We start from the raw sequence: 23,214 nt of genomic DNA on the forward strand, positions 1-23,214 counted from the left end.
CATTAAAACTCTTACAGCACATTAATGAGTTTCTTCTATCTCTTCTGGAGTAACAGGCTGCACATTTCACAGAGCTGCTCAGGGCTTTCTTCACTGAGCGTGTTGCTTTTTTTCCAAATAGAAATGTATCAGAGTAAATTATTAAGTACAGATTGGGTTTTTTTGGGGGGGGAGAAGTGAAGCAGGTACTTAAGACAAATTTCAAGTAATGCTCCACACTGACATTTAGTAAGAATATGTAAGTTTAAAAGTGTTGTGAATTGCGAGTTACATGTGTACGGGACAAAACACTGTTCATTATTAAACATTACTATGATACATGATTCACGATTTGCTAAGAAAGGAAATGGCCTTCTCTGTATAACTTTTCATAGAAACAGTAATTTATCTTTTTTAACAGATTTATTTGCGATTTCTCGACTATCAAATGGAGCATTCAAATGAATGCAAAAGAAACTTTGTTGCTGTATATGATGGAAGTAGTTCCATTGAAAACCTGAAGGCAAAGTTTTGCAGCACAGTAGCAAATGATGTCACACTGCAGACTGGCACAGGTGTGGTGCGGATGTGGGCAGATGAAGGCAGTAGGCTAAGCAGATTCAGAATGCTGTTCACTTCATTTGTGGATCGTAAGTAGATTTTAAAGTGCCTATTCTCTAGGTTGCTGGGTAGTCCAGGTCAGCTGTATATTATGCAGCAGGAATGCACGAAAAAGGCTGTTTCTGTTTCCTTCGCATGCTAGCAGGTAAATTAAATACTGTCTTTATTACAGTTACAAGCATAGTTCCTGAAGAATGGCTTTCCTCTATTCTTGGAAGTTTTATTTTTCATTTGAATTCAGTAATAATACAGCTGCTGGCTATGTCCTTCTCACAAAAAGTCCTACAAATGAGCACAAACTGACATAATAAAGACAGCAACGGGACTGAAGTGGGCTCTGCTGCTAGCCCCCATGTTCCAGTTCCCTGCCACACTGGATATTCAGATGGCTAGAAAACATGTGTGACCCTTCCAAGTCTGGATCTTCTTCCTATCCACAGCTGTACCCTCAGCCTTGGCCCTGGCACTACTTCCACTCCAGCTACACCTCAGCTGCTGCCTCCTTCTCAGCTGCATGTGACTAAACCATCCCACACACGCCCTTTTAGCAAAGCTCAGTCCTGAGGTGCAACCGTGGATAAGCACTTAAATCTAAGTTTCTCTAAGGAGGCTATATTAAAAGCAGAGCTGTAAATGAGGTCTGGGGTTCTGTTTGGATTCAACATTTCTCCAAAGCATGCTTTTTGTGAGATTTTTTGCTAAGTGCTTTCTCTCTGAACTTAATGGAATTTTGTTGCCTCACAATTTTACAAAGGACAACATTGTCCACATGGCAGAACTTGAAAGTAAGCATCATCTTCATTGCTAAAACAACATAAGTTTAGAACCGCAGAGCAGATACAAGATAAATGAGGAAATCTCAATAAAACTTACCTGCCACTTCAGGAAATAATGCCTGTGCTAATGGTTTTCAAAAAGTTCTGCTTGAAGAAAAATACTACAGATTTGCTGTCGAAGAAGTAACTTTATTGACAGAAGAAACATGTCTGCAGTCAGTCCTGAAAGGGATCCTGGTCACCATCTTGCCAAAATGTTCAAGCTACAGCTAACAAGTAGTTTTTATTTGCTGTTCCATAAAGCAGTAAGGTTTAGCACAGGAAGAAAGTTACTTTATAAAGATTACTTTACAGAAAGTAACAGAGACTTGGAAGAGAAATAGCTTATCGTTACTACCATGTACACAAAGTAAGCAAACAACTGCATCTTTCAAACTTGTCTATTGTTTAACCTGCATCAGCCATTGAATAAAATTCAGATCTTCTGAATTTCAGTATGCTGAAATTTCAGAATGTCAATTTTAAGAACAACTTGGCAAAATTTATTACTGCTGTTCCAGTAGCTTTTATTTCAGTACAATTACTAATATTAGCGATAGTGCAAGTTATTCAGCTGTCAATCTAGAAAATGCCATAAAATTTGCCAGGAAAATTACCACTTTATATTATAAATATTGGAGTGGCTTTTTTTGTTGGTTTTGATTGGGGAGGGAAGTTTTGTGGGTTTTTTTGAGTGCAACAGTAACTACTCCTAAAGCTAGATAACTTCCCAAAGTTACGATTCAAAGACTACTCAAAAGTCATTGGCAGAAGAAAATCTGCAAAGGTATGTGGTTATTGTTGCTTATTTTAGAACTTGAGGTACCTTGTTTCTTGGATAGGGTAATTGAGAAGTACATGCCTGAAAAACGTTTCATGTATTTTTAAATAATCCAGTGATAAGCAATTTTTCTAACTGAAAAAAGTGAATGCGAGCTTATCTTACTTTCAGATCATTTAGCTATTTTTCTCTTCTGCCTTACTAATGATTTGTGATTATATGAAGCCAACCTTGAAAACAATCAATATTTCCAAAAAGATTTACATAAATGCACTGATTGTGCATGAGTCACCTAACACATGCCTAGTGCTGCTTGCAAATTTGACTGAGTAATTCAGCTACGAACAATGCTAAAAATCAATGTATTTGATTTCTGGCTTGGTTCGATACATGAATAATGCTGGCTCCAGAGAACACCGTGAACATTGCACCATCCCTAGGAAGCTGTTATGAGAAGGGTCCTGCTCTGTCCTTGAAGTCCCAGACTGCAACTGATCAGTCACTGTGACTTTTAGACTTAGTACTCCTGAATAACAAACAAAAGGAACTTTAAGTCCATTTGCCTCATCTTTAGGAACTCGTGAATAAAAGCCACCCCCCAGAAAAAGTTAAAGAGACTACACAGGAATATGGAACAGGGCTGTGCTGGCAGATGGAGAAGCAGCAAAATGCATCATTTGAAAATACAGAAGCATGACAAAAATCCCCTGTTCAGGGAAATAAAGGGAATGTGTCATACATCATAATTCTTCCTCTGTGCATCCAAACAAACTAAAACTCTATACAGATCCAGCAGAATCCAATGGATGCATGACAGCCACTCTGGACGTGCATTTCAGATCCTCCTTTATCTCAGTCAGAAATACTTTAGTAGCTATTGTAGCCTATTGCATACCCAGCCTTTTTAAGCTATTCTGCTTACACAATGATCCTTTTTATCCTTTATAAGGCTTACACAATCTTTCTTTCAAATTCGGAAGGAAAAACTACCCAGGTCTTTTCTCCCCATTTCCCTGGGTCCCCAACACACCTCTCCCGTAGTGGTGACAACACTGAGCATAGCACTCTGGATCTAGTCTGACCTGTGCTGAGCCGAGGGGAAGATACCTCCCTTGACCTGGTGGCAATGCTCTTCCTAATGCAGCTCAGGATGCTGCTGGCTATTTTTGTTGCAAGGGTGCATTGCTGCCTCACGTTCCACTCTTTCTCCACCAGGACTTCCAAGTGTTTGTCTATAGAGCTATTTTCCAGCTGGCTGGCCCTCAGCCTGCACACACATGTGGAGTTACTCCTCTGCAACTGCAGGACCTTGCATTTTGCTTTGTCAAACTTTATGAGTTTCCTGTCAACCCATTTCTCCAGCCTGTCCCAGATGACAGGAAAAGCGTCAGGTCTGTCAGCCACTACTCCCGGTTTTGTACCATCTGCAAACCTGCTGAGGGCGCAGCCTGTCCTAGCATCCAGGTCATGGATAAAGAGGTTAAACAGCATCAGCCCCACTCTCAACCCTGGAACCCCACTAGTGAGGGGGTCTCCAGATGGATGTTGTGCCTCTCATCATAACCCTGGGAGCCTGGCACTTCAGTCAGTTGTCAGTCCACTTTGCTGTCTTCCTATGTAGTCTGTTTATCATTGGTTTCTCTACAGGTATATTAGGGGATACAGTTTTGAAAGCCTTGCTAAGTGAGGATATACAACATTGACTGCTGTCTCCTCATCTAAGCTACTAATTTCATTGTAGAAGGCAAATGTGTTGGTCAAGCATGATTTCCTCATCACGAATCCCTGCTGACTACATTGAGTTCTTATCCCAAATACGTTTGGAAATGGCTTCCAGGATTATTTGTTTTATCAGTTTCCCAGGCATCGTTGGAAGCTCCACGCTGTCCCATTTGGTAGTAGACCCATATTTTCCTTGGTCTTTCTTTTGTTGCTGGTACACTTGAAGAAGCCCGTCTTGCTCTCCTTCATGTCCCTCATCACCTTCAACTCCCAGTAGGCTTTGGTTTTCCCAGCCTCATACCTGTACGCTCCCTGTGCAGTTGAGTGAGGAAGATACATGTCATAGCTACTGTGACATTTTTAAACACTGAAATTATATAAACTCTCTCAAAATATGTTGTGTGTTATGTTAAAGCAGTGCAGCACTTACGCTACAACTAAAGCACAAGCTGCTTCTAGGGAACTTCTTGCCAGGTTGCCAGGGGTTAAGCAATAACAGGAATCTAATAGAAAAAAACTTAAAACCCATGGGCACAGGTTAACAAAATTCAGTGAAGTAAGAAATGAGAAAACAGTGTATATTAGATGTAGGGAATGCAAATTCAGAATTAAAGGCTTGAATTTTCTCCTCTCTTAGGCATAGCTCCTCCTTTTGTCACCGAGTGAGACTCTGAAGCCTAAGAGAAGAAATAAGTGAGAAACCCTGTGTTCAGGACTAGTCACCCTCCTTTGCCGTAGAGTTTTCCATTACGTTTCAGAATCCAGACTGCTCAAGAATAAATTCTTTCTATGAAGACAAATAGTGGAATGTCTATAACACATCTTTGCTGTTTAATATATAACTGACTCCACTAATAACAGACATTTCTGTCATAAAAATATATTACTGAGACAGACAAAGGGAAAATAAATTTCTTGTCCAGTGCCCTGAATCCATAAGGAATTCCCTGTGTATATCGTACAACATCCTGAAAAGAATTATAACTGTTTTTTCATATATGTTTGTAATGCCAAGGAGCTTTAATAAACATTCACAGAAACATAAAGTCTTCAGGGCAACTTTCTAGTCAATTTATTTCTTCAAATTTCTGACTATATATAGACAGATAGATAAAAAGCGAAACTGTACTCTCTCAATCCCTGCATTAGCTCTAATAGGAGGATCTAGGACCTCTGATTCACGAGCAGGAATGACTTGGATGCCTCCAGTTACTGAAATCTCTTGCAGTTACTGAAACAGTCTTCCACAAGCTGAGATCTGATTTGCTTTAAGATATTAACAGGCTCTAAAATGCAGATGGTCAGGAACTGCTTCACAACATCTACACAGCAGATGCAGAGCAGATTGAATAAGTATATAATTGATGGTGAGCATGCGATTTTTAAGTATTAAGTTTTTAAAGATAAGTATTAAAGCTGTCTTCCATTATCTGTGCTATGTGACTGTCTGTATCTGCTGTAGAGCAGATAAAGTAAGAATTTTGTGTAGCATTGATATCATACATCTGAAAGCAACCACACGAAGAGAATAAATCATCTCAGAACTAGTGATGTGCAACAAAAGTGACTCTGTTTGAAAGAGAGATAAAGATACGCACGTTAAAAAAGTAACAGGACTAGTTTTCCTGCAGTGCATCGATTACTGACAATTCCTAATGTTTTCTTTCTCTTCTCTCCCACAGCGCCCTGCTCAGGCAACACTTACTTCTGCCATAGCAACATGTGCATCAATAATTCTTTAGTCTGCAATGGCATTCAAAACTGTGCATACCCTTGGGATGAAAATCACTGCAGAGGTGAATATAGTGTGAAGCAAAGCCTTTATGACTAGGCTGGTCAGTTTGCCTCTCAAGAAAGTAATGAAATGCCTTTTTCCTGGAAATATGCTGAAGGCAGCTATTTTGCTAATCTCAGGAGGATGTTCCAAATTTTTTATTTGAACTCAGAAGTCACATAAGCATCCTGAATATTGATCTGACTGCTTTAGAATTAAATTTCTTCCTTTTGAGCATATACCTTGTATTTTAAAAGGATGTCAGCTTATTAGGAAATAGAAGTTAGTATTTGCCAGTTTGCATCCTATCCATTTCTAAAATTTAAATTACATCAGGATCAAAGGGACAGGTACTGTACCTTTTAGAGAAAAAACATGGAGCTGGAAAAAAGACACACAAGTCTTCAGGTAGGAAAAGCCTTTCTTGTGGGTCAAATAGAAGCAACAATCTTCAAAGACAAACACAGTTTTAAAACAGTAGTTTTAAGTTGTTAATCACAAACTATCTCAGAGTAAATGCCGCTGCATGTAGCGCGAGAATGCGTGGGAGGACGGAGGAATTGCTTGGAAGCAAGAAGTCATCCCTTACAGAAAACAGACAGATGTCAATCACTGCTTCTAGAACATGAGGCAGGGGAGTGTGTTTAAACCATCACAACTACAGTAAAGACTTGTTTCAGTACAATTTTTTTTTTTAAATTCTTATGATTTGAGGAAACTGTTATTCTGTTAAAGCACAAATATGTTCACCCGTGCTTCAACAGTATCTGAATTTTCAGAGTTGGAACAAAACCAATTTGAGGTCAACAATTTTTCTTGCTAAAAGAAAATAATAAAACCACAAACTTTAGCTTGGATTTTTTTGACAAATTGAATGGCATAAATAGGGCTGAACACAAAGCTCCAGAAAGATCTAAATATGTATTGCATTTCAAAGAGGAAGTAGCCCTGCAGGAAAGGTCAAAATCTTCTTGATGGAAAATCTTGAAATAAAATGGGGTTTCAGTACACAAATCCTGCTTAAATTTTTTAGTAAGTAAATATTAAAAAAACTACTCTGACGTTGCATTTTGGGCAAGCAGAAAATTTACACCACTGAAATACTCTAATGTAAGGTATGTTATGAAAACTCTCCAGTTAACAAAATGGATCCATAACTCCCAAGTTTTCAATGTAAAATTTAGCTTCCTCTAAATGATGCTTAGCTCTGACAATATTCAGCATTCCCTCTTAAGTGCAATTTCTAGATCTCTTTACCAGCTGCTTTGTAGAAATCTTCCCTAGAATTGACACTTCACTTGTGTACTGCAGTATTTTAAAAAATAATTCCATGAAAATCATACCGCAATATGAAGAAGTGTCTTTCCCAGTGTTTGTAAATTGCTCTGTCTGGTACAGAATAATTTACCATACTTTATGTTGGATACAATTTAATTTCTGATTTAATGCTTGCACAGCAGATAATTAAGAGACAGATGAAGCCTGGATCCACATTACAGTTAAGGCAGACTGAAGCGAGACTCATGTAACAAAATCAGCAATATCCATCCTTAAAAAGAAAGCATCTCACGGTTGTGTTCAGTTCCTGCAGACAACCATTTAGCTACCTAGGTGTGAGCATACTGTGACCCACCTTATGCCTAAGCCCAGTGGTACAAATATTGACAGAAAAGTCAGCTGTGTGCAATTTCATTTAAGAAACTGCCTTTTCCATAACACTTTTTTTTATTAGAATATCTTCCAAGAATTGGGAAACCTAGATGCAGATGCGAGAACTGCCATAGCACTGAAATTCATGAGTATGGTAACATGGAGATCTGAGCTAGGCAGGACAAGAGGAGACATCCTTCCCATTAAAGGTACAGATGTTACTCAAGAGTAGAAGGTCCAGGCTCAGAAGTAGAACTGCGTTTCAGGCTTAGGTTCCTTGGGAGTCTCTTTTTAGGGTATGGATTGTTTCAAGTAGTGTATGATGGTACATCACCCTTTCCATGCACTGTATGTAGAGTACTGAGGTGCACAACACGGGGATCCAGGTGCCAAGAGACAGATATCTGAATGTGATATGCAACATTTAGGCGATTACATTTTCTTCTACATAGCCTTAAATGCTTTTATCTCAGTAGCAGATGTTGAAGAGTCTCAATGTAGAATTCTTTTAGGCCCCTAGGACAAGCACATAAACAGAACAGGAAATCCAACTGGAAAAAAATAATCTTCTAATAAGAATTCCAAGTATGGAAAACTGTCTTGTTCCGATGCTGCCATCTTGTGTGTTTTCATACGAAGTATGAGCCAAAAGCGCCATATGATTTGGGTTTGTTGGTTCCCCCCCCCTTTTTTTTTCCAACTCACTAGATTACTGGACTGTTAAAACTGGACTGTATCGATGCTAAAGCTCCCTGTGTTGAAACAGGTATAACAGACCTACCCAACGGACAGTCATTAACTTTCCCAGAGGCATGAGAACAAACAGTACAGTCACTCTTATATCATTGCTATGATAATATTTTACCGTTAAAGAAGAACTAGATAGTTTTAAATCTAGGTTTTGTTCTACTGTCATCAACAGGACTGTTATCAGCAGGAGCAAACTTTGAGAGAAGCATCAACTGTAGCTGTATTTAACCTTTTTAAGGTTAATTTAAGCCTATTCAATTAATGGATTTGGGGAAATGAATTGATCAGTATAGGTTCAGGATTGAAGCCACATCCCAGCTAGCCAGCATGCACCAGCCACAAGTTCCACCTGCCACGGCATTATCCTGGGGCAGCCGCTTTTGCAGACAGGGAATTAGACTTACTAAGCAAATGCACAGATCCAGTATGATAAATCCCATCAAAGTGCGCATCTGGTCTCCACTGCTGTTAGGTCACTTCATGAACATGGCACTTACCTGGCAATCACAATGCAGCTGGCTTTGGTTTAATAAATGAACAATAGTGTGGAAAAGTAATGAAAGCTTTATCATAATCCTCATTTTTAATTTGCAGAAAAGAAAAAAAACGGATTGTTTGAACAAATCACCAAAACTCATGGAACAATCATTGGCATTACGTCGGGGATAGTTTTAGTTCTTCTCATCATTTCAATCCTAGTACAAGTAAAGCAACCTCGCAAAAAGGTTATGGCTTGCAAGACTGCTTTCAATAAAACTGGTTTCCAGGAAGTATTCGATCCTCCACATTATGAACTATTTTCACTAAGGGACAAAGAAATTTCTGCAGACTTGGCAGATTTATCAGAAGAACTTGAAAACTACCAGAAAATGAGACGCCCTTCCACAGCTTCCAGATGCATTCATGACCATCACTGTGGCTCCCAAACCTCTAACATAAAACAAAGCAGGACAAACGTCAGCTCCATGGAACTTCCCTTCCACAATGATTTTGCACAGCCTCAGCCAATGAAAACATTTAATAGTACATTCAAGAAAAGCAGTTACACTTTCAAACAAGTGCATGACTGCCCCGAGCAAGTTATAGAAGACAGGGTGATGGAGGAGATTCCATGTGAAATCTATGTCAGAGGGAGAGAAGATACAGCACAAGGTGCACTATCTATTGACTTTTGATTTCCTAGGGGCAGTAGTATCAGTGTATATACAGGATGCTTGTGTACAGTGACAGTGTATATATTAAAAGTGTATCATAAGCAGCGTGTGAGATGCACACACTTTTAGCTTATTATACTTCCTTTAAAAAAACAAAGTCTTTGTAACTAATTCTTGTTGAAAAATGGTGGATTTCCTCCCATCTTCCGAAGCCTCCTATCCAGTGGAGGTGTAAGACAGTGACATTGCATGGAAGTTCTAAGTTAAAGACATGGAAAAAAAAAACAACAACTACTAATTACTGAACACTGATAACAATGACCATTGTTCTTTTCCGCATATCATTTTCTCCTCTTTAGATGACTCTTTTTCAAGACAATTTTAATACTTCGGTTACATAAATAAAAGTAGTGAAGTGCACCAGGTGTATCTCAACATAGGTATCTTACTGTATTTGTCAAGCTGAAAGTAGAGTTAGTGTTAAGTGCCAGTTAAGACTCAAGAATTATGTTACAGCCATCTGTTTCATCTTGCCTACCATTTATATTGCCTTTAATGATCAGTTCCTTACTCTGCGCTTTGTGAGAAATAAGTGAAAGGGATTACTGCCTTTTAAAATACTGAGTTATATTAATTTTAGTACATTTGGTAATATATAGTCTTTGCAGCTTTTGGTTAAAAATTCAGTCCTTATGTTATTCTGGATGCAGACTTTTACAACAGTTTTCTTTCAAGGAGATTTAGGATTTTATAAAGTTCTGCCATATATAATAGATCCATATGGCTTACTGATTTCACAGCTCTGCAGTTACAAAACAGTTTTGTCCCTGCATTTTTGAAGCATTTACATAAATAAGCTGTACTGTACATTTGTCTCTAAAAATAGCCTTTTACTCCTTAGTGCGGTCAAGCTTCCCTACTGAAATCAGTGACGATACTTCTATCTCATGTCCTACTTGCCTAAGATAACTGCTCTGAGGACTGCTGTTACCAGGTGTACAAAGGTACTGGGAACAGAGAGAAATCACAAATCAACTCTTATTACCCCTTATAGAACCCCTTATAGAACCCCTTCATATGCCCCTTGTTTCCACTTGCAAAATTGCAAATTTCATACCTTTTTTAATGGTGGTTTGGACCCAGTTTTAAAATTTTTACAATATAAACAATTTTTTAAATATAATAATTCTCATTGTGGTTTTTAAACTTTTTATATAGTTTGATACTGTACAGACTATTTATTAAATCAAAATCTAGCCCCTGTACAGCAGACTTGTTTCAGCGTCCCTGTTAGCAGCTCTGGGTAGCATGCAGTAGCTGCTGCGTGCATCACAATTTGCCAGGAATACTTAATACGCTAGCCTACATTTTATTCCCTGGTCTATTTGTTTTTATTCTGATATGTTGTTTACGGAAAACCTTTCACTCTGGATGCTCTGCCAGCTTGCACCGGGCACACCCTTTATCTACAAATGTCTGCAAACCCATAGTGTTTGTTTTGCTGACTGTAGTATCGAAAACAAAAAAGCTTAATATATGACTCTAGCAACTGAAAAATCTTTTAGAATCATAGAATAGTTAGGGTTCGAAGGGACCTTAAAGGTCATCTAACTCCAACCCCCCTGCCATGGGCAGGGACACATCCCACTAGATCAGGCTGCCCAAGGCCCCATTCAGCCTGGCGTTGAACACCTCCGGGGATGGGGCATCCACAACTTCCCTTGGCAACCTGTTCCAGTGTCTCACCACTCTCATGGCGAAGAAATTCTTCCTAAGCTCTAGTCTAAATGTTCTTCTCTAGTCTTCTTTCAAATCAGAGATGAACAGCAGCTGTAATTACAGATTGTCATTAGAATGACAGGGAAAAAACATTTTTTTTGGTTTTTTTACAAATGCTTAGAATGCAAGAAGTTTAAGGAGGAACAAAGAAAACAGAGATGGGAATTGGTATCTTCAGCACTTCCCAATCTCAAAATCAACCCTGTCTGATGTCCAGAAAGAACTTCCAACACAAAGTCATGGATCAGACCCCCTAAGCTGTATCCTGGTGTGAGGTTTTGTGCTGGTCCCAGAATGTCTTTCAGTTTGAAAGAATGAAAATGAGCATTACTTTTAGATGTACTTCCTGCAGAAGTGTTAAAAAACTTAATTTTGACTTGAAAATTTTTTAATATTTAATTAAAACATTCCTTGACAGATGTGAGTTACTTCTCATTGATTTCAGTAACCATGATCTATATGATACAGAATGTTACTTGTGACAGTCTGTAAGTTCAGGTTCTTTCAACAAGTAATATGTAGTCTTACACAGGTCAGTTTTATCCATATAACTCTTAAGTTCTAGGTTTGCGTGACTGTTTTCTTTTTAAGGTATAGCTGTTCATATGAGAAAGAGAACATTACCTCTATGCTTTCCTAAGTTATGTTGTCTTTGAACAATAAACCTGTAATAGTAAAACAAATAGCAAGCCTGCCGAGCCCAAGTCTGTGGAGAAAAGAGGAAGAGCTCAATTGAAGTTCTCAAATGGCCTGGATTATCAACATTTCAGTCTCTGTTGTAGCTTTCTGATGATGTGGTCAGAACACAGCTGCTTTTTGGCTACCCCAGAGCATGTAGCTGAGGTCCCACAGCCAGTCATGTCTATGGCCTCAAGCTCCGCCAGGAGAGGTTCAGGCTTGACATCAGGAAAAAATTTTTCAGGGAAAGGGTCATTGGGCACTGGAACAGGCTCCCCAGGGAGGTGGTTGAGTCACCTTCACTGGAGGTGTTTAAAGGATGGGTGGATGAGGTGCTGAGGGGCATGATTTAGAGATTGTTAGGAATGGTTGGACTCGATGATCCAGTGGGTCCTTTCCAACCTAGTGATTCCATGATTCTGCCCGTAACTTCTCACAGTATCCCCATGCCCAGCTCTACAAACATCACTCCTCCCCCTTCCCTGCCGTCTAATCTAGTTGTTTGTCGTTAGGATAAATAAAGACAAGATACTGCTGGCTAGTTAGCACCTGCTCCTGATGCCCAGCACAGAGCAAAACCTCCTGGTGGGAGCTTTTCCAAGCTTTTCCATAGTTCTGTAGTAGCAGACCCAATCCTTACTGTGGCAATAGCTTTACATTTCAACAGATCTGTGAGAGAAACCCAAAGGAATAATGAGGTCTATACACTTCTATAAACAGTATGGGCAGGAAAATGAAATATCAGTGATCGTGTTATTCAAAGAAAGGTGAAATTCGCATTGAACCTAAAAACTCCAAAAGGAAAACTTGTACACAGTGTGTTTAAAAAATTACTTGTCTATACATCTCATTGAACTGTTGAGCTCAGTTACTTAGTTGTGCTTTGAGAAATAAGCAGTAACTATCAGAGTCAGAATTTCACTGCCAGTATAATCAAATTCCCTTCACCACAGAGGAAAAATGACTGCTCGGTATCACTCAAGAGTGCAGAAAGCTGCTATTTTCAGCAGAAGAATCCAGTACTGGTTTTGGTCTCAAGCAGGTAGAGTTGATGTTGTGGTCTTTAAACCTTTTTTTTGTATGAGCAAAACCCAACAGCTTTTATATTCTTGCAGAATATAAGCACTGTTGGCCTGTTTCCACTATCTCCACCTTAAATCCATACATTTTTAGGAGTATTCTGATTTTGCACTCAATTGTACCAGTATCACATACCCTCTGTTCACACTGAGGGCTCATAAGCAAAGATATGTTCCCTGGACAGACATTGACCAGGAAAAGACCAACAGCATTAACTATATTTTGTATTTATAATTAATTTTTACCTTTTATTATAGCAGCTCAGACACCAAACTATCTAAAATGAAGAGGGTTTGTTGTAGGTAAAAGTTGTAGAAGTAAACCTATAGCCAACAACACTAAAAAGGAATAAGAACCATGATTCTTGAGCTTTCTGTAAGGAGATGTCTGCATTTACAAGTACCGTGACAGTGGTGCAGGAGACTCAGACTTAACACTGTTACTGACTTTCAGCAGTCGTAGAAATACTGATTTCTATTTAAAAATACATAAGATTCTCTCATCTGCTGTAGACAAGATGACCCTCATAGGGCATACAAATTAGATTGGTATAAGAAGTGCTGACTATTTTGACTAAACCAATACAAAGAAATGTTGTCATTGACTTACAAGACAAGGTGCTTGTCCTGTGTGCAGTTAAAAGAATTTAAGTCATTAAAATACATTTTGTTTTGTTTTTTACCTGGTACAGAGGTGCATTAGCAGCACATCTGCTAAATGAGGAAAAGAAGGCTTGTCTTCTTTTCAAATTGATTAGTGCTTAAATAAGATTCTTATATCAATGATCCTAACAACATTTAGGTTTCTAAACTATTTAAATATAATCCTTTATCTAAAAGGCTACCAGCAGCAAAAGTAATGAGAAAAAATCTTGGCAGCTATACTAGAGAAGACAAAAGTAAATTACTGCTTGGAATGGAACAACTTCATTCATACAGATATACTGAAATATACCTAGAGTTTGATCTTCGTGTATGGTCAGTCTCTATGTACCTGTTCACAGTAAAACTCACTCAAACCCATTTACTTTTGCATGTCCTTATTTCAAAGATTATGTACGACACCTACGGTTGCTCACCAAAACAAAATCTAAGAGTTCTGTCTCTGTGGTTTCCAAGAACCATCTTTGCATAGGGTAAATCCGCCCTATAAATACACAAATAAATCTCGTCAGTATGTGCTAATATGTGGTTCTGTGTCACCATGGAACTGCAAGTTTACTTTCAAGTTCAAATTCCTTTGCTACACTCCATTTACAGAATCAGCTTAACAAAAATCTCTTTTCCATCTGTTTCATAGTTCAACACCAACACCAGGCATTCGTGAATTGTCAACTCATTCCCTCTTATCTAGCTCGCAAAGATAATCTAGCATATACCAGATAAAACAGCTTAGTTTCTATAACTATGTTCTTACAGAGCCAAAGCCAGGCCCAGGGAGAAACAAAGTAAGAACTTGATGTCTTTGTATGTCTTTCCATCACCATCACGTAATTAATGGTAATAGCTTTTATACTAGAGAAACCAATTAAAAATGTATGTCAAATTCTGTTCAAGAAAAAATAAATTATTATCATAACCCAAATAATAGGTACCTACGAGATACACACCTCAAAAATCAAAATAATTTGCTATTTTGGAATCTGAATCATGCTTTCTGAAGGGTAGGAGCTGACAGTGTTCATCATATCATCTTCTCTGAAAAACTACTTCTGCTAAACACAGATTTGGTTTGGTTTGCCCCTGGTTATGACACGCAGTTTGTTCATAACACTTATCTTTATTAACTACTGTGAATAACATGGGAATCCAGAACTTAAGCTTCCTTTCAGTTCTGCTGGCAAAGCCCATCAAACTGTACAAGAATTAAAAAAAGCTATTTGCAGAGACAGGAGAGGAGTTGAAAAGTAAAAAAATATGTTTTAAATACAAAATGCAAGACAGTAAAATCCTAACCACTGCATATTTCCAATACTATGTTTAACTCACCCCTCGACATACTCAAATTACTCTCAAGATAATAAAGTGCACAATTCTACCTAAACAATACATTAGGTTCCCTCACTTCCATAACACCCTCAATACCCCTAATAATTTGGAAGAAGCCAGCCAAAATTCACATTGAGGTTACTGGATAGCACTCTTAGTTACTACCGAACATTATATAAAAGGATGATTCAGTGATTAATGGGGTGAAAAACCAGGAAAATACTCTTGAAAGCAATTGTGAGAGCAAGAGATTCTTCAAAAGACAAGGCAATAAATCCCAAGTCTCTTAAACATTGTAATGAATCTTCTGTTTGTAAAGAGCAAGCAGTTCTTTACAGGTACATAAGCAATACTACTCATTCCTGGCTCTGTACTGTATGTTTAATAACCCAACAGAGCAATTGAAAGCCTGAGGCGAAGCCAAATAATTTTAATTTTTCTGTAGTAATGACAAACAAAGAGCTCTAATAGAGTAAAGATGTTTGCTTTGCACTTACCAGAGGCCAAAGATCCTGCACAGGCCACTTTATCTTCTATCTTCACTAAGTTTTATCTTTAACAGTGAAGGGAATTCTGGAATATACAAGAAGAGTACAAAATGTCTATGCAATATTCAAGTGTGTAGTAAACAAATAAAAAAGCAAAGGGTACTTAAAATAATCTCATATATCCAAACATGAGTTATTTCTTACTAATTGTTTAGGTTTATTTTTTTTTTCAATTATAGTTCCAACTTTCCTTTAATTGCTAGCAGCATAAGATAAATTGGTCTCTAAAGTGAGCATGTGGATCTCTTGCCCACAAAGAGCTATAGTAGGTAGAGTTAAATATTGCATTACTGTGTTTAAAACTACTAAATACCCGGGTTTAGTGTCAATTTATAAAAGTATCAAAATCTGCATTGCATACGCTTGTGGTACAGTTCACATTACAAGTTGCCGTCTGTGTAACACCAGGATTTAAAGACCATGTTTCATCACCACCTATAACACTCCTACAGTACAGTTGGTAAATACTAATGCTCAACAAGAGAAATAAAAAGCACAAACCCACTTATTTATCAGTATTTTTCTCCTCTCCTGAGGAACACAAACAAAGGCTACGCACTGTTCTTCAGCAACAGTACCAAACAGGGAGCCCAAGCTAAGAAGGAGCCCTCAAGACGTAGGGGAATGTTAATAAGAAGTAGGAGTGTACAAGATATTTCTACATTAATTTTCCTACTCTTAAAAGATTTTGCATAATTTAAAACCAAACAAAAATACCCAGGATGACCAAAAAAGGACTACTAAGGGGAAAATACAATTGAATTCAGTTATATTTAAACCAGAGCTGGAGGTCATGGCTTATGGTTACTGTAGGGTTACACAGAGATTAATACTGCCAAAACCCCAAAAGATAAGGAACAGTCACTTCAGATTTACAGTATAATTAGAATTTAAATATGTAAATTTGAGAAAACGCAGATTGTCTGGTTTCCTGTTGAGTTACAACAAACAGCCTGCAGTGACTGAAGGAACTGGCAGAAAGCCAAGACCATTGCAAAGCTGAACTCTCATGCCCAATATGTGCAAATCTAAGAACTAGTCTCCTACTTGCCTAACCGAGGCTACCTTCTTGACTTCCTGCACAGAGGCACTCTAAGTAACAACGGTGGAATATCCGAAATGGATGGTACTCCTGTCTGTGGGCCAGTTGTTCAGAAGTAGTTCAGAGAAGACAGAACGATAAGCACTGTTGGTTCTTGCAGGGGAAAATGGATGGCTTTATTTCCCTCTCAGCCAGGAGTCAGAGCCCACCAGGTTCAGTGGATACGCAACCAAAAAAAACACAGCCTCTCCTAAGGAACTAGACCTGGATCTCCCATGAACAACAGACATTAGCTTCACTGAACATACTGAAATACTTCTCAACACTTAACCCTGCTCAAGGTTTTGAGACAGATGTAGATACCTAGAATGGTCTTTTGAAGGATAATACATTATGTTAGTGATTCTATTGATTAACAGCAAAACCTTATTATTAAGCTTAGATGTGCTTAGTGATTTTTTTTTTCCTTTTCAAGGAAGACTTCGTATGAATGTCAACAGCTAATGCCTGGAATCGAAGAGTCAAAAGATTTAGCAAATTAAATAAAACAGGTTCTCTTTGTTCCCGGCAGCCAAGCTATGCAAACGAAATGCCACATCTGATCTAATGTTATTTTTACTACTTTTTAAAAAAGATTTGACAGAAAAACTTTGTCATAAACCCTTTCAAAAGGGGAAAACCTAGGTAAGAAAGTATAAAAAAAAGAAAGGTTAAGTACAGAAGTATCAGAGCAGATTCTATACAGCAGTCTACAGAGGGGTGAAAAATTCAATTGTATATATAACCCAAGACACAACTCATATGTCTCTCTTATGCCAAGATGAAGCTGGAAACTGGAAATAAGTTGACTTCCCTAGAGCTCAAAAAAACAACAGCATTATTGAAACACGGCACTCCTCTACCACACGATTTGGCACATTTATTAGCAGTGAAGTTTGTCACCCACTTAATGATCTGATTTTCCTATCCTGACACCACTGAAGGTTTTACACCCTAACAGCAAGCTGCAGACATCCACATCACTCCTGATCCTGATGATACATAAAGTAGATCACAGACCAAGTTCTTTGTTTCTAGTGAAAAAAACCCTCTTAAGTACAAACAAATCTGATTGTTTGAGGATATTGTCCTCTTTTGCCTGCTACAACAGCAAATATTTTAAAAAATAGCTAAGCCCATTTCCTCACCAAATGGGCCCTGTGTCCAGTAATGTCTATATGCAGCACATCCACACAAGTGTTACATCTTTATTAGTTCCACATCAGTGTTAACTCAAACAATAACAAAAAAGACTCTGACCAAATATGCTGCCACAGGCGGCAGCTCTGCTTTTCCCTACGGCATTAACATCTGTTACAGCCACTGATGGTGAAATTGCTTTCACTCCATCCAACCAAAGGCTCAGACTACTGCTCTTCTGTCTTCATGCAGATTACAATTCATACTTAAACTCAAATAACATGAGAAAGTATGATTTTATGTTCCTGTAGCAATTATATAAAATACTAACCCGTTAATAGCTACAGCAAATAGGGGAGACAATCTGCTAAACAGATATAGAGCAACCCTGTAAGAATCTACACACACAATTTAAAATACGGATATTTTCATTTTGGACAACCCTAATTCTAGAAAGTATGTATACAAGAGGTAAAGGAGGATATTGTAAAAAATGTAACAAAGGAGTTGAGTACTTCCTGTTTTATGAGCAGCTTAATATCAGCAGTAAAGATTAATAATGCATGGATATCTAGAAATTAAAGATGTTCGAACAACTGGAGAGAGAAGTCAGCCTGAATAACCCAGTCTTGAGGGAAAAGTGTATTACTGTCACAGTTTTTGCTTAACATGGTTTTGGGGTTTAATCTGGTTATATGGAGAGACTTGGCAATATCAAAGAAATAACTTAATTGTTTTCTCCCTCCTAAACACAAACAACTGAAAAGGCTTCTTAATAAATCCTTTAAGCTGAATGCAATGCTCAAACAGAGGGAAAGAGAACATAAATATATATGAGAGTGTGTGTGTGTGTATTCCTCTAAATTCTGACTTACTCTGGCAGACAGAATGATGCCTCAATTGTACCCCTACCAAAACAGAGGCTTTTAGAATATTCTTTCACTAGACAGTAATCCACTGAGTTGCTACATCAATGTATCTATGAGGCTTTTAAGTCAGAGGGCCAAGCCAGAAATCGATCAAGAAAAAAGGCATGCAATGCCCCCTTTATAGTTTCATTAATGATTATTACCATCTCTGACTGTGGACAAGTTATTCACTGTATGTAAATTTCTCATTCTATTAACAAGACTGAGCAGAGAGACAAGATTAATACGTCCTACCTCGCTTACAGAAGCTGTATAGGTCACTTATTTCATTAGACTGGTCACAACTTACAGTGGTCAAACTGAGAGCAGAAGTCTCTCTTTACATACGGATAAGCATACAAATGAAAGTCTGATGTTCCTCCATCAATGCCAAGTAAAGCACACCAAGGGCAAAAGAAATGATAACAGACGGAAAAGTACTTGCAGTGATACAATGTTCTGTAATAGTGACTACTGGTACCAAGTCACTTCATCAACACAAAAGAAGAGTCTGATCAGCCAAGTACCTAATTCCTGTAGCCAGGACATTAGTAGACTCAGAAATTAAATAGTAAAGTTCACGAATAAAGGTGCATTTATGCATGTGCCTTTCTACATCAACTGTTTCAACAATTTCAAGATTACTTTTGTCTGCAGTTCTGGACTGTGATTTTAAGCACACAACTGTACTACAATCTAATCACAAAACAATACTGACTGGAAAAGGATACTGATGTAGTCAAGAGACAGAGCATTAACTGTCAGGAGGCACAGGTTTTCTTCCCAATTCCATTTTCCTGGTTCAGTCATCTGAGATCAAGTGATCAAATTTGTCTATTAGTTTCATGCATGCAGTACTAAAATGTTAACTGTTTGCCCTGAACATCACTAACGGTGTGACAAAACTAGTTTCCTACAAAACTCAGTTTCACTTCAAAATGTTAGACATGACAGATTCTCCTTAGGCTTTTCAATTTTAGACTGCATTGTGCTCCTGAAACAAGACAGCATGCACATTGCTGAAAAGAAACTGCATTTGTCCTCATTAGATTTTCCTCCAAAACAAGATAGTGGCAATTTGCCAGAGCTACTTTTCCAGTGCAGAAAAAAGCAAAGCAACAACAAAGAAAGAGGAGTATTAAAAAACACCTGCAAGTAACTGCTTTATCTAGAGTAGAGGGAAGGGAAGGAAAACCCACCAGTTACCAAACAGTTACCAGCTTCCAGCCCATACACATGACTGGTTCCTCCTGTTTCTGGGCAAAGAGCAACCCGTATCTCATTTGTGCTGCAAAGCAAGTATAACATTTTGTGGCATATAAGCAGAAAAAATACCTGACCCCAGTGACACCTCAATGTCTCTCATGATGCAAGGCATGATGCTATTACCAAGTCCTGATCGCAGCAGGACATTTACAATTTAAAGAAACAAAAAGACAAGTCAGTGGAGAAAGTAATTAACACAAGATCTCTTTAAAATTAGATTTAAAACTGTCAAAGTGAACAACCAAAACAGCAAGGAAGTAAATACAAGTTTTTGCAAAAATGTTGAAGTATCTGAAGACATTAGCAGGATCCTGACTATGCAGGTTTCACATCTTTTACAAGTTGTTTCTACTTTTCTTTAACCCAGGTCCCAAAATATGAGAGATCAGGATGTATGTAGTAAGTAAACTATATCTGGATTTAAAAAAATAACAGCAAATATGTACCCAAAACTGCTGATACACCTAGTGCATTACCTATAGATCTTTTCAAGTTGTCTGCAACCAGAATACTGACATTGTTACTGTGATAGGGCTTATGCTGACAGCAGCTTCTTGGCAGCCTCTGAAGAGGTGATGTTCATTATTCAGGTCGTGTTCTTCTAGAGCAAACTTTGGTAAACAAATTACTGCTTAAACTGTCATTTCCTGGCCAAGAGTACACTCGCTGAAATCCAAAGCTGCTTGCAGGCACCACTGGTTTCAAATCGCTACATTACGAGGCAGGAAAGGGTTATCTGTATCTAGTGCCCACTCCACTGCTAAGCAGAAAGCAGAAGCAGCAGTTCCAGAAAGAAGGCAATTTACAGGTCACAATACTGAAGAAAACACACAGTTCATTCCCTGCTGAAACAAAGCCCATAACAATTCAAGAAAAAAAAAAAAGCGCATTACAGTAATGGATTATTTTAAAGCCCACAAGAAGAGCTTGCTTTGATGGAAACTAAGCAGAAAATTAGAGAAAATGGAAACAAAGATTTCATTTATACCTATGGCAATGAAAGCAGATTAAAAAAGAAGATGAAAGACTGCAAATTCCATAGCTGCATATCCTGAGCCACAAGAGACTCAAAAGGCTACGCATGCATTTTTGTTTTCACAGGGAAAGAGAGGTCTAAAACAGGAACTCTAAACTCTATAGACGAATCCTTATCCTTTCAAGACATGCCTCAACAACCATTTTTTGAAAAGCAAATATCAAAAGGACAGATGAGCAAACTAAATATATAATAGACTTTAAACTGTGTTAGTGTTGAAAACATTTGAGGATTATTATTGTTTTAAGAGCAAGCTAAGCAGCATATCGGTTCTAGTATAAATAATCCTCTAAGAATTCTCAAGCCCATCTTGTACATTTATTGCTAGTGACAGAACATACAAGTACAAACCAGTGTAATAATTACCATCTCAATTAATTATGGTAATTAAGTTTCTATAGCAGTTTTCAGTTGAAGATACCAAGTGCTTGATAAGAGATTGGAGATACATTATAACTTGCTCAGCTGAGCAGTTACTTGTATAAGCAGTTTACTGATTTGATGAACCTAGTCAAGTATGTAACAACTCTGTGAAAACAAGAATAGTTTCTATAATAAGTGAAACGTACTGTCAAGTAACCAGAGAGCAGAGGCAGCTCTAGGCACGGGCAAAGCAGGTGGCTGCCTAACGCGGAGGCTGCCCTCTGCTCTATCTGTGAATGGTAAACTTGGCACAGGGACTCTGACAAGGGAGTTCAGGGCATGGGGGGACAAAGATATTAAAGCTTAGAGGTTCTTCGCTCTTCCAGGGTCTTATCCATAGAGGTGAGAGATTCTACACACTAATTCTATGGAATTAGGAAAATATATAGGAAAACATGCCCCCTCTAAGAACCGATGGCTTTCTTTCCATAGGATCATGCAGTAACGTGGGTCCTTTAGGCAAAAGCATATTACAAAAACAAAGCAAAAAAACTTTTTCACCCGTATTCATCAGCTTCTGGAAAACCTCGCAGGAAGGGGCTTCTACAAAGAATAGGAGGAAGCATGGCACATAACAAGACTTTCTTCTCCTGTTGGTAGGCATTTTGGGGTACATTACACAGTTCTACTCTTACCCACACCTCCAAGCAAGAGGTCACGTTACTGCTATCTTTGAGTATTATCAGACTGATGCTTTGCTCATATGGTTGTTCTTTTCATAACAGTTTGCTGCTTCCTCCTGGGGTTTATAGTTCTGTTATCCCAACAGTGATCAACGTAACAAAATAGTCACTGCTAACTGCAAAAAGAGTAAAAAAGTCTATGTGCAAATGCTGTGGAATCTGCTGCTCGTTTCATTTCATTTTACTTACTAAAACTACATCAACAGCTCCATGAAATTAAAACAGGTACCATCTGGCCCCTCTTCAACTCCCTGAATTCTTTCTTCCCATAAAATTGGGCACTAGATGTGACTCTGCTTTCTTTCATGTAAAAGAATGCCTCCAAATTATACTGTATTAAATAAAACCAAAATATGGACTACTATTATCTTTAAGGTCCCTTCTAACCCAAACCATTCTATGATTTCTAGCAAATTTTACCATGCTACTCTAATTTAGCTAGAATATAACATTCCCCATACCCATTACCTTGCAAAATTTACTTCCAGACAGCCCTGATAAAACAAAACTGTCTCAATGCTACTTTATCCAATCTCCAATCTTATGTTTACTTTGGAGATGACAGTTGAATATGACAGTCTATTTTGGCAAAGCACCATATCTCACAGCTGTCCAAGCTGTGCACTGTGAAAGAGGTATCCTAAGCACTAGCAACCCCAAAACAGATATAACGTTTTAAATCAAAAGTGGATTAAACCACTTCTTTTGCAATTTGTCTGTTTTTTTTTCCTTGATGTAGCATTATTTACAGATAAGCTACAAACAATGCTGAGACAAGAAAAAGGAAGCTGAATTAACAAAGCACATGACATAAACAGCTTATCAGCACCAGCTGTACCCCTCTCTCCCTGTGTCATTCACCTTAAAGATCTAGCATTTACAGCGTGGGGGGAAAACACACTTCAAAGATTTGAAACAGACTCAATAAGAACGCAACGGTTACCAAAGTCCGTGTAGGGGCAGGGAGATGTGAACAGTCATTATCTGTGCAACTCAGCCGGAGAAAGCGTCTCAAAAGCAGGCAATGAGAAGAGACACGATTGCAAAGCAAGCTCACAACAGGCCTCTGTCCCATCCTTCCCAGACGACCTGGCAGCCCAGGCAGTGACTCAGCACAACACAGAAAATAACACATCAGAGTTGGGGGGCCTAGCTGCTCTCCTCCTGTAGGGTACGTATTCAGATCTAGAACAGACAGTACATAAATATACTGGAAGGTAACTGTACCATGTACCTATAAACATCTCAGGTTTCGATGATGAGATCCTATGAGTAGTTTTCCGTGTTTTATTTTTTTAACCTCTGCTAAAACTAAGGCCTCTGCAACACAACTGGCTCCTGCTGTTCTCCTGAAGCAG

General features: G+C 38.3%; 1 protein-coding gene and 1 long non-coding RNA gene across 2 annotated transcripts in view; one reads left to right on the forward strand and one right to left on the reverse strand.

Moving 5' to 3' along the window:
* NETO2 (neuropilin and tolloid like 2) overlaps positions 1-14,276 on the forward strand; it is a 33,511-nt gene extending 19,235 nt beyond the window's left edge. The window contains exons 7-9 of the mRNA XM_054079107.1: positions 401-629; positions 5,601-5,714; positions 8,687-14,276. Of these exons, the coding sequence (XP_053935082.1) occupies positions 401-629; positions 5,601-5,714; positions 8,687-9,267 (924 nt within the window). The 3' untranslated portion in view covers positions 9,268-14,276. The remainder of the gene's footprint in view (positions 1-400; positions 630-5,600; positions 5,715-8,686) is intronic.
* Positions 1-22,623, reverse strand: part of LOC128853524 (uncharacterized) — a 114,720-nt gene extending 92,097 nt beyond the window's left edge. Inside the window, exon 1 of the long non-coding RNA XR_008452108.1 lies at positions 15,269-22,623. This is a non-coding gene — a long non-coding RNA (uncharacterized LOC128853524). The remainder of the gene's footprint in view (positions 1-15,268) is intronic.
* Between the last annotated feature and the right edge of the window lie 591 nt (positions 22,624-23,214).

Source organism: Cuculus canorus, chromosome 13 (assembly GCF_017976375.1).
Source record: "Cuculus canorus isolate bCucCan1 chromosome 13, bCucCan1.pri, whole genome shotgun sequence".
NCBI lineage: Eukaryota > Metazoa > Chordata > Aves > Cuculiformes > Cuculidae > Cuculus > Cuculus canorus.